The sequence below is a fragment of the Carassius carassius genome, chromosome 11 (assembly GCF_963082965.1).
Source record: "Carassius carassius chromosome 11, fCarCar2.1, whole genome shotgun sequence".
Taxonomy (NCBI): Eukaryota; Metazoa; Chordata; class Actinopteri; order Cypriniformes; family Cyprinidae; genus Carassius; species Carassius carassius.
Genome location: NC_081765.1, coordinates 8,058,968 through 8,072,076, shown reverse-complemented (window position 1 = coordinate 8,072,076; position 13,109 = coordinate 8,058,968). Strand labels below are relative to the sequence as shown.

General features: G+C 38.8%; 1 protein-coding gene across 6 annotated transcripts in view; it reads left to right on the top strand.

Moving 5' to 3' along the window:
- LOC132152717 (ecto-NOX disulfide-thiol exchanger 1-like) overlaps positions 1 to 13,109 on the top strand; it is a 108,795-nt gene that overhangs the window by 51,964 nt on the left and 43,722 nt on the right. For 2 of the 6 annotated variants that reach the window (XM_059561553.1, XM_059561554.1), the window contains 2 exons: positions 7,371 to 7,500; positions 11,103 to 11,237. In XM_059561553.1, coding sequence (XP_059417536.1) covers positions 7,491 to 7,500; positions 11,103 to 11,237 — 145 coding nt within the window. In that variant the 5' untranslated portion in view covers positions 7,371 to 7,490. Of the gene's footprint in view, positions 1 to 6,916; positions 7,157 to 7,370; positions 7,501 to 11,102; positions 11,238 to 13,109 lie in introns of those variants that run through there. The other 4 variants (XM_059561555.1, XM_059561556.1, XM_059561552.1 and 1 more) reach the window with 4 other exon arrangements.

Here is a 13,109-nt window from a genome sequence, read left to right as displayed (position 1 = left end):
TACATCAAAAAGTAATCTGATTACGTAATGCATGTTACTTGTAATGTGTTTCTTTACTCATAACATCAAAAAGTAATCTGATTACGTAATGTATGTTACTTGTAATGTGTTTCTTTACTCGTTACATCAAAAAGTAATCTGATTAGGTAATGCACTTTACTTGTAGTTAATTACTTGTTAGATCAAAAAGTAATCTGATTAGGTAATGCATGTTACTTGTAACACATTACTTTACTTGTAACATCAAAAAAGTAATCTGAATGCGTTATGCATTACCCCCAAAACTGATCATTTCAGATAAGATTGAAAAAACGTATCGCTAGGTTTTCTCAGACGAGGGCTATGATAGAAATGTGCATGTCCATCTTGAACATAATCAGAATTATCAGCTAATAAGGGTAAATCTCCATACTCTGGTGCACTGGAGGGAGCATCTGAGTGGTTTCCACAGTTGAACCTTGACAGGCTGTAGAAAATTCTGATGGAATCATGTCCTCATGTTCTAATATCAAAGATAAGCAAAGTGCAACTTGTATGAAGTTGTATGAAGCCTTTGCAATATTTTGCATATATATTTTTTGCATATATTTTTATAGTTTTCACATGATTTGATATAATTGTATTGATTAGTTTGTTAAATTCACATACTTTATCTGTTTGATTATTGTGTTATATTAAATATAGTATATCTTCAGTTTAAACCATAACCGCATGCTGTCCACTCAAGTGGACATCTGAAGATCTCTTTGAAAATTAAAAAAATAAAAATAAATAAAATCTTATTTTTCATGCCCTAAGAGCAATAAAAACACAGGAAAAAAATCCTGACTGAGGTTATCATAATTCATGCATGAAAGGGTTAAAGATTAACTGATGCTTTCTGTTTTCCTTGCTGGCCTGGAAATAATCAAAAATAGCATTGTTGAACTTTGAATAGAATAGAACTTTGTTTTGATCTCTCTGCTGCGTTTCCGTGTGCATAACTTCTGAGCGGCGCATGCACAAAGCTGACCTCGTATGCCATTCCCCCGGAACTGCTTCGTTTACAACTGTGAGCGCAAGCTAGATTAAAGTGATTATTACATTTTAAATATGGATATTTTTCTTACAAAAATGCATCGATTCGCTACAAGAGGCCTATGGTCATCCCCCGGAGCCGTGTGAGACACTTTTTTTTATTAATGGATTTGCTTTTTATTAAACTTCTCATGGACCAATGGAGAGTAACACCCACTGAGTTGAATCAAACAGCTTGAAAGATTAAAGGCAATTTTTTAAATAACTCCAACTGAATTCATCTGAAAGAAGAAAGTCATATACACATAGGACGACTTCAGGATGACTTTTAAGAGTAAATCATGGCTTAATTTTCATTTTTGACTGAACTAACCCTTTAAGATTTATTAAAAACCTATTGATAGCAACATTACTTACAATATGAACAGTGCGATAATGCAGATATGTCTTAAGTAATTGATACTCTGAGCCAAAACGTGGCTCTGACATAATTAAACATTTCAGGAAGTACCATTAGTGATCTCATGTGTCCTATCTGTAACATGGACTGGTTTCCCACCGCCCTTCAGTCCCATCTCAATGACCACTCATGCCCAACAGCACTAAAAAGATTATGGAGAGCCATCAGAGCTGTGCTTCACCAGATCTTAACCAATGCTCCAGCCGGAATTACATTTCTGTAATACATACCGAGGGATTCTCCCGCTTTTTCATCTCACTAATGGGATTAGGATAATGCAAAGGTGTGCATGCTTCCAAGGAACAGTGTGGGAGGGAGAGAGAGGCTTTAGAAACCATAGTCAAAAGAAACACTGTCACTCACAGTGTAAACATCTGTGTCTTTAGTCACACGCTACTGTCGTTGCTTAGTTTTAGAACACATGCTTTATCTTGGATGTGGTGTCAGTGTCTTTGCTCCATGTGTTTAAGAGTGCGAGCTCTTTGCGTTCTCCTCAGTCAGTTGGCGGAGGTCTAGTCATACAGTGAGGGATCTTTAGAGCTCCTCTCCTGTAGACCCATTTACGCTCCTCTGACTCTGTTCAGGACGAGCAAATGGAGAATAGACTTCTTTTGTTCGGATGCAGTGTTGCGTTAGCCATTTCATTCAAACGAAGTAGCTGTATTCACGCCGAGCTGCAGATACGAGCTCTGAAGCTACTTCAGTTTGAGGCCAAACTCTGTTGCATTATGGATGTTAATTCCTGGTAGTGAAATTGTTGTAAAAGCTTGCACGCATTTGCCTTAGTTTTTAAATACAACACCCCTATTTGAGTGTCAGTTGACTAACTGCATCTGGAATGATATTTTTTCCCCTCCCAAATGTGTTTTTTTTCTCCATCAACGGACCTTGGTTTAATGGTGTATTGCCAATGATATTATTAAGAACAATTTGCACTAAGCTATGAAAGATATTGTGCTGGTGTTAGTGTGCAAGCCTTTCCATCGATCTCTTCTTTTCCATTGAACCAAAGCACTTCAAGAAGTCAAGAGAAGACAACCAGAGGTTTAACTTACAGATGATGTGTGTATTTTATTATGTTGTTGTTAATTTTCCTCTCCTATCCAGGTTTAATATGTGACAATTTTAAGGAAGCCGTTTTTGTAGGTTGATTCACCTAAAAAGCATTGTGACTACAGTATGTGCTGCTATAAAAGTGTTGCTCTCTTTGTTTATGCATTTTAATCAGTCTAACACATCACAGCACTGGCTTAACCAATGGTGTGAGTGTAGGGGCGGGACTATTAGCTCTGACCGACCAATAACAAATAGTTTGAGAAACTTGTTTGAAACAGTCATTATTTTTAAGCTCTGATCTTATCATACCTTATTTTGAAAGATAATTATTGTAGATTAAATTAATGTAAAATAAAAATTTGCACCTCCATGTATAAACTGACATTAATTTTGAATATGTATAAGGCACATTACTATGGAAGCCTGTTTGTGCCATTGAATTAAAAAATGAAAAAAAGTAAATGTTACTTTATATCTCACAATTATAAATGTATAGTTTACTCACAATTTTGAGTTAACATCAAACAATTCAAGTTTCTTTTCTTATTGTTGTAAGTTTTCTTTTTTTCTTCAGAATTGGGTTTACATAACAGTTCATACTTTAATTCTTACAATTGTAAGATAAAAAGTCATATTGTGAGATTTAAATTTGCATTGCAAGGAGTAATGTTTCGCAGTTAGATGTGAAGTGAGAACTGTGTGTAATTAACAACAAATGTGAAATGTACAACACTGTGTACATAATAGGGATGCACCGATATATATCGGCCGATGATTAATGCGCATCTCGTCAGTAAAGCAGGTTCTCTAATCAGGGGTAAATTCCATCAGGTGCTTTACTGACGGCTTTACTGACGAGATGCGCATTAATCATCGGCCGATATATATCGTGCACCCCTAGTACATAATTAATAATGAGTGACAAGCATTACGAATTATGCAATTGAAGAAAAAACAATGGAAAATATCAAACTGATGATTATAAATACAAAGTACAAAAATAAATACAAAAATTATGTACAATAAAGATATAATTATGAGATATGAATTCAGAACTGTGCAGTAAACCCTGATAAAAAAGTAATAAAGAAATAAAGTAAGAATTATGAGGTAAAAGTTACAAATGTCTGTGGTCGATATAATGTTGCTTAAATAGTGAACTCCTTCATTGGGATTTATGCCTGGAAAGTGTGCAAGTGTCATTTAGCATGCACATTAGATTATCCCATAAATATGATGTTGTGTGCAGGCTGCAGCTTGAGCATATGATGTGTTTGTACCAAAACATTAGCTACACCATGGAGCATTGATATAGACACAATCCTTTGCAAGTTCTGCATAGGTGAGACTGTTTGCTGATGTACAGCATGCTGTGCTGAGCTTTTTAAACTGGTTTGTGCATAGAATGCATTTGGTCTTACGACGAGAAGCATGTGGGACGTGTATCATCTGTTCCATGGCCTCAAGCGAATAAATAGATCACCCTTATGCTGGATATCCGAAAGCACATACTCATGATGTTCTCAGAAGTGGAATGTTTGGCATTTTGGATCTGTCAGACGGATGTAGATAGAAGAACAGTGGAACAAGACTGATAAAAATGTTTTTGTAGAGTGCAACAAGAGGCAGCTCACTTTTAAGCCATCAAAAAAAAAAAGATACAACACTGTATGTAAGATCATTAATAAAGAGTGAATGAGAGTTACATAAAGCATTATAAATAGAGTAATTCAATTAAAAACAATGGAAAATATAAAACTTGATTATAAATATGAAAGTACAAAAACCCATGCAAGTAACTATAAAAAGCTTAATTTTAGATGATAATAATAATAGTAATATTACATATATATTAGAGTGAGACTGGAAATCACAGTATGCACAAACAGAAACATTCAGGAGCACAGAAACTTGTCAATGCTGCTCTTTGACTTTTATTAATAAAATAACTAAGACAATGGATCGCTCCATTATATTCCTCAGCAACGAGGGCGTAAAATCACTGTTTTTGAAGTAACTAAACTCACAGCTTCATTGATTGTATAGAGAGATGCACAGACACAGGTAATTTACACATGCAACTTGCATGCAACATGCAACACCCCCTATGACTACAAACAATATTGCCCTGGATTTATTAAGACATTTTCACAATTGTAATGTTTTTAACCAGCCTGCTCTATATCCATTTATAATTGGTCTAATGAAGAGCTGACAGGCTTGAAACATTACCATTGTGAGAATGTCTTAGTAAACTAAGGGGAATATTGTTTGCAGTCATAGTGTGCAGACTTTTTTCTTTAAGTTAGCATTAGCACACAGCTGTGTGAAATAATGTCTAAATTAAGATACATAAAGTTGCAGTTATGAAAATAAACGCACCTTGTGCTGAGCTAACACACACACACTGAGTTTCAGAAGGCTCCTCAGTTTGAGGGCCCTGGGTGTCAGAGGCCCTGGAAACACGGGCTCCATCCATAATCTGGCCCTGACATCGAAAACTGACCTTTTCATTTACCAAAGAACACATCACAAAACCAAATCCAGCTAACCGTATCAATCTTGACATACTGCTGAGAGAAACACAACAACTATTTGGATCTTGTAGTGGAATCTTATGGAATTGAAAGTTAAAGGTAATAAAAATCAATTCACATCAAATTGATACATCAATTTTACTTCCTGAGAAGCATTTGGAAACTATAATATCAAGCCTCTTGCAAATGCATAACACATACGATCCCTTTCCTTTCTGTTTTTTCACATTCTGATCATAATAGTCTCCAAATTTGAAAAGGCCCACTAGTTTGGAAGTGGATGCCACCTAAATGATTCAGAAATGTCAAGTGAGTCCATGAATTATTAAAGGAACATGGTTTGTGGTGTAAATATTTCATGATATGTGTAAGTGAGTCGGATGGGTTTGGGAAGTGAGTCCATGAGGTTTGTTGGTAATGACCAGTGGGAGAGAAGCACAGACCGACAGGAGGAGAGATGATTAGGCAGTTCTGGTTGTGTTTCTGCTGGCCATGCTTTACCCCACGCTGTCTTCTGGACCTTATGAGGGATGAGATGATGCTATATTGAGCTGTGTTTGTGATGCTACATTGCCTTCACACTTAGGGCACATTACCCACAGTGAGATTGAGATGAAGGAGGAGATGCACTCTTAAACTCTTGCTTAGTATGCATGTTTTAGATTTTTCACCCACACGAAAGCTACATTTGAAAACAGAAAAATGCTACTGCAGGCAACATATGGTGGTAGGAAGGCAACAAGGCATGTCTGAATCCTATGATTGTTGTAAATGTTGTTCAAAAACATACATTTTTACACAAACTGACGAGCAACCACACCTTTCAGATAACTTTCCATACTCGTATTGTATCTCAACAAATGGCTCAGTCTTGTCTCTTTATTCTTCCTGAAGAAATTTAGCACAAACATCTAAGACAAAGTTGAAGTTTTTAAATGTTCAGTTGACTTCTTAGCAATACACACATCTGAGTGCATCAAGCAATATTTGTCCCATCTTATGTATTTATGTATGCATTAGGGTAAAAATGTTATTCTAATGTGGCACATTTATAAGTGAAACAAGATATTCAACAAGACAAAATGTAGGCCAGGACTTGATATTTTGCATCAGGAGTTGATTGAATCTCCATTTTCTTATGATTGGATCATGTAAATTGGCGTTACAAGAATAGGAAAGTCATTTCACAGACAGAACAAATTTTAACAGAACAGGAGCATGCATCAAGAAAGTAAATAAGGCCAATTTTCATGTCATGCTGGCTTTAACTCTTTACATCAAAATGGTTGATTGCTGAAAATGTTAAACTATCAATTAGGTGACAGAAGGTAGATTATGTGCATCATGCTTTTTAGGAAAGTTTGGATCATTTTGAATAATTTAGTGGCCTTAGAAATTCTACAGTAGGCTTTATAGGGTTAAATGTTTTGAGCGGTACTGCACGTCATCAAGCGTTAAAATCCAGGAGTTAAAATGCACGCTTTTTCACCAGATATCCATTTCCTGAGAATAAAATGCAAACACATTACCACCATGCCTAATCAAAGTTGTGATGTGATTGTTTCTCAATTAAAGGGAATTGCATTGCTCCTAAGTTGATATCCGCGTGACAGATTTAAATAATGTGCTGTGGTTAAGAGTGGCAGAGGGGTACGAGTTTGGCATACTGATGATACTTCACTCTCACCTCCCCACTGGGGACAGAGCACTGCGCTTTCGCTTTTTTTTTTTTCGTGTGTGGGATCCATTATCCAACCTGTATTAAACAGCTTAATGGCCCCATCTCCCAGACTTTGATTTCCAGGATGATATAATTCACGAGGATAGAGAGTGCAGGAGGAGGGGATGTGATCTGTCAGGGAGAAACACAGACAGGAGGGGGTTAGATCTCACTCGCACACACTGTGACCCATCAGCGGATGACATGTGTCATTTTGATGGAAGACTGATGGTTCAGCTGTAAGTCATTTAGAGCGGATGCACTGACAGAATGTCTCAAAGTGACTTTAAGGAGCTACACGTCCTTGAAGGCATTTCCTGCAGTCTTGTTACCACAGCTGTAGAAACTATTGGACCTGGTGTGATGGTAAGAGTTCACACATTAAGAACCGATAATGAGAGTTACTGTGATATTTTCATTACTATTTATAGCCTCGTTCTATCTGAGGAGGCATTTGTAGCTGTGCGTTTGGCTGGAGCGCTGGGAACAGAGCGGCCTTCCTCAGCCGAATTAAATAGTCCTAATAAAAGTATGGCTGTGCTCTGAATGCCATCTCTGCTCTCTTTTGTGTGTGCTGCAGGTTTCTCTGAATGCTGTGATGAGTTCCTGAGAGCTTCGTTCTCCCCGGCCAGCTGTCTTGGAAGAGCAAGGGCTCTGTGACAGCAGTGGCACGCACAGAAACAAACATTGACAACGGGCCATGGCTAGCGGTAACTAACCTTCTCTAATTATGTCCAGTACCTCCTCTGCACATGCTTCCAAAATCTAGAGAGCTGCCTATATGGGCAGCTTTTTAAGGCATCATGGGCACGCTAAAGATGTGAAAACCATTCCAAACGTATAGGCTTGATGATTATGCTGTCTTCTGAGATTCTAGGGCAGCTTCGCATGTGTCCTTTGTGGAGAAAGGCAACGTGATCAGTGAAAAAATAAATCCAAGATAATTGTTTGGGGTCAGTGAGATTTTTTGAAAAATGGAAATAAAATACTTTATTCAGCAAGGATGCATTTAATTGATCAAAAGTGAGCGTAAACACAATGTAACAAAATATTTTATTGTAAATAAATGCTGTTCTTTGTAACTTTCTATTCATCAAACAATCCTAAAAAAATAAAAAATACAAATAAAAAATGCAACATAGTTTCCACCAAAATACAAAGCAGCAGAACTGTTTTCAAAATTAATGTTTCTTGAGCAGTGAATCAGCATATTGGTATGATTTTCGAAGAATCATGTGAACTTGAAGACTGGAGAATGGAAAATAATTAATATTTCACAGTATTACTGATTTTACTGTATTTCTGATCAAATAAACACAGCTTTGGTGAGAATAACAGTCTTACTGACCCCAAACATTTAAATGGCATTGTGTGTATTTACCTCAATGTGGCGAGGTGATGGACCGGGTAAATTACAGTTACACTTATGAGGAAAAGTATAACTAATTGAAAAGCAGACTACGCCACCCCGTTTCACTAAACGGAGAAATTTATACAAGACACGCTGGTTCGTGACCACAGAGGACAAGAGACGTGGATCAAAATACAAAAATACTCTTTTATTTTCTCAACAATAATTTAATATATAAAAACTTTGAGGTAGACAAGTTTTGCACTGTTAAGTGTGCACCAGGCCAAAAACAAAGAAAAACAAAAATAACAAAACAAAAACACTTTTGGGCTGAGGCTTGCCAGCAGGGAGCTAGCTGGGCAGTGAGTGTCCTAAGGTCACCCCACTCATTAAATTCCACTCCACACAACACTCACACTCACTAGGTGAAAGACACACAGGCGCCCACGGCAAAACACTCTGTGAAGGAACCACCACCAAAAGAGGACAGACAGCTAGCTCCTCTGCAAAGGGCGGGCCTTCAGCTCCTGAAAGAAACAAAAACACAATATAATACACCTTCACAGTTGGCTGCGAGCTTATGAAGTTATAATAAAACAAATTCAACAAAGAAATCAACAGTCTGCAAATCACTGAGCACCGTAGTTAGCCTGGCTGGTAGTGACCTAGAAAGTTCACAATGTGGCCATGTTACAACAGCCAAAGGCTATGAACCAAATGAAATGAACCACACAAAACACAATTAGACATTAAATCACAGAAATCAAAAACCAGGCTTACAAGACAAAGAAATGTTGCTCACTTCACAATCTTCGAGGAACACACAGAGCAAAGGGCTCAAGGATAACCCAAAGGCTGGTGGTTATATATTAAGTGAGGCTAAATTATACCATCACATGCAGCTACGTCATGCATGGACGGACGGCTCGGAAGCTAGCCAATAGCCACACACTAGTACAACCAGCTTTTATAACCATATGCAGATGCAATGTGAGCTAACGAAAACAAATAATGAATCACGATGATCACAGTGATATTAAATGGCAGCAGAAAACAACAGTGCCGTCTTAGCGACGTTATCAATGGAGCATTTTGCCTCCAGTCCACAATGATGAACCGCTCACAAGTGGTTTACTGCACTAAAAAGAGAGAACGATTAATGAATGAATTTAAGAAAAACACCCACCTCAGGTAATTCAAGTGGTTAGATTTACCTACCCCGTAGTAGATCGCTAGACCCACAGAGGATTAAGTTACTCACACGCAGTCTCGTTCACAACAGGCAACCCGCCAGCGTACAGAGATGTTACATCCGTTCAAGCACATTAGCCGCACTCGGATAGGGACAGCCTGCACCCACAAGCAACGTCGCATTAATTCGGACAGTAACCTGGCTCCCACGGAACTGCACGCGCACAACAACAAAGTCTGTGACGATGCCGTATAACCGGGTAACCTGAACTCCGCCTTAAATAAGCCAGGGGTGGCTGCCGATAGGCTGTCAGCCCCGTCACTCAACACAAATCACAGGGCGGAATCTAACCCGCCTTGCCACAATCTACCCCCAGCTTTTGATGTGAGACTTCACCACCTCATATTCTGACGGAGGTATACGCCTGTAACGTTGCCGGACAGGAACGGTGTCTAACAGGGGAATGTCGTGAGAAATCAAACCTGTACATCCCAAGTCACCCTCGTGCATAGAAAACACAGACTGAAATCTGTAAAGCAGATCCCTTACCTGACCCTGTTCTACTTCCGATAAAACAGACAGATCAAGTGCTTCAATTTGTTCCTGAACACGAGGGCTCGCTTCAGGGGCTATAGAACCCACCATTGCCTCTACAGACCTGACCTCACTAATTCCTGATGGCAAGCTAACCACACAAACGTTATTTAATGTACCAAGGACAGTGTTAGCATAGAGCAACACGTCGATGGTTCCCACATTTACCACGGGTAAATAAACAGTACCTCGCGTAACTTGCACTAATGCAGGAGAAGCCAACAAACCAGTTGGTAACCCAGACTCTGATAGGCTGTCAGCTCCGTCACTCAACACAAATCACAGGGCGGAATCTAACCCGCCTTGCCACATCAACATAAACAATTTGAAACAAAAAATAGTTAGAACTAGTTAAAACTATGTGCATGCTAACATCCTTCATATCATTAGAGCTTAGCAACACGCTAACACCAGTCTCAACTGAAATCTCCCATGTGCTCGTGTCGGCTGTGGTGGGCAATGTCCATTTTCTCTGTTAAATGTTAAGTTATGACATACAATTATTTATGAATACTGTATTTGTATTTGATACACAATTAAATGACTTACAGTTGTAAAACCAGCTTGTACATTCTGGATTCTGGCCTAATAAATGACTTTATATGTTTCTCTGTCTATAGGCTTATATACAATTGTGTCAATGCTAACATTCTGTGTTATATGATGTTGTTTTTTATTCTAAATTAGGAAATTTTCATAGCATTTTTTAGAATTACTATGTGAAATGCTAATTCGATACAAGCTCTTATAGTAACAAATGCAGTTAAAAAAATAACAATACTTGACAAAGCAGCAGTTTTGCAGAGACAGAGGGTTTATAATTTCTTACTATTCTGCCAACTTGCACATTTATAGCAAGTGTTTCTGAAACACACATTGCTGGTTTCATTTCATAACCACACACGCCATATTGGCTCCTGAAACAGTATAAGTTATAATTATCTGGACCTTAGAACTCTATTTAGATCTCTTGAAGCTTTAACTGAACACTCCTGAACTAGAGAAGCATATACTGTAGTCTGTACACAATTGATGCAACCAGCCTCTGATGTAAAGCATAGCAGCCATGTTATGCTGAGTGACAGTGCAGCTGTTTAGCCAGTGTGTGTTTTAAAGGTACTTGTCATTGTGCATAAGGGCCTATTGGACTGTATTGTTTTTTTTTTTTTTTGCAGCAGACGGCATCGGCAGTTTGGGAAGCGAGCACAGCCACATCACTGTTCCCGTGGCTGATCCCGGCGCCTGGGCCACTGCCATGAATAACCTGGGCATTGTGCCGATGGGCTTAACCGGGCAGCAGCTGGTCTCAGGTAAAGCCCTGCGCCCTCCCTCCAGTGTGCTAATCCTGCTGTTTGATCCACAGCTCTCCCTGCTCTTCCCTTTCACGGCAGGGGAATAAAAAGCAGATATTAAACTGGGGTTCCCATATTCCCTCTGGTAAGCAGCACAGGCACCAGCCTCTCCTGCCAAATATGTGACCTTTAGAAGCAACACTATTACGTTGAAGCATGTTACAGTTTGTTAAGCTTTATTCTTCAGCTGAGATAATGCTATGTTGCAGCTCTGAAAGGCTCACGTCCTGGTGTGATGGTGGCACCCAGCGCTTTCTTGTCTTAAACACTGGGCACTGGTCTCAATCCTCCCATCTGACTGAAGCTTTGTAGAGATGGACGATTTTCCTCATTGCTGTCTCTGATTGGCCAGTGATCATCAGCGGCCATCTGCAATCATAACAGCTCTGCTGCTCTTGTAAATGCTAGTTGCACAGAAATAATCTCTGACATATATGATTTTATCTCAAATAAGCTGTGGATGCATCAAGTGAACTACTGGAGTGCTTGGCAGTTTGTTTTCTCCATACACTGTAGTGATGTGTCGTTTGTGACCGAATCGTTCAATCTTTTAGGTGAACGAATCGTTCTCGTTCATGCAATCCACTGACTTATATTTCTCGTTCACTGAAGTTCCTCCCTCCACAGCAGTGCGACGCTATTAGCAGCGCATGCGCAGCTCGGTGAACCGGGTAACAACCATTTCATCCTGTCAAAGAATAACTCAACCTCGAGCCAATAGCCTTCGAGTATGAGATGTGACAGAGCATGTGATTTGTTGAATGTAGTGAACGAATACGCCCTTCAATGTACGAGTTTCATATGAGTCTGAACGAGATCTATGCTGAGTCCCAATTTCGCATACTATCCGTCCTAAATAGTATGCGAAACTAGAATTAGTACGTCCCAAATCGTAGTATGTTGAAAAGAGTATTCCAAAGATACCCGGATGGTCTATTATTTCCGATTAGAATTCGAAGTGCAGATCAATGCACACTCTAAGTGCTAATATTGCCCACAACCCATTGCGTGCGGGAGGTTCTACGACGACGCCGCCCTGCTTCTTCACTCCTCAACTTGGTAGAAGAACACATTGTAAAATGTATTGTGAAAAAAAAACGATGAGAAAAAAAGATGGGAATAGTAAATAAAATTTTATTGGACATACATGAATGAATGAAACATTAACAGTTGTGGTGTGCGTAACTAGGCAACCACGTTGTCGTTCACGTTGCATGACGTCATCGAAGTATGTCCCAGAACGTGCATACTCATTTGCTACACACTCAAAAGTATGTACTTTTTCCTCACATAAAAAGTACATACTTTTAGGTTGTAGTATAAGTAGGCGAATTGGGAACTCAGTCCTAGAGATCTTATCGTTCTTGAATGAAATGACTGAACTGGTACCCATGTAGCTCGTGAGCGAGTTGAATGAACGGATACATGTCGTTCGTGAATGAAATGAACTGGTACATAGCTTATCTCGTTCGTGAACGAAATGAATGAGGGTAAACTGGGTTAGTCTTCTATTTAGCATGTCAATCTCGCAAAATGCAAAGCGCAGTTACAGGTACTGTGCACATACGCTTGTTTTGATATTTAGCATACAGAACTCCACTTTAATCCCCGATTTATGAATGTGAATATATAATATACAACCTATCTCATCAAACAATTAAAATGCTAATTAGGCAAGAAAACCTCATGCTTTGTTCATCTGAACAACTTAATTAGACTTTATATATTGAATGCGTTTATGCACACATTTTAATAAAGCCAGATCAGTTGTTGTAACAAGTGAATACGTTCGTTGACATAACACATATACACTCTTTTTTTGCCAACTGC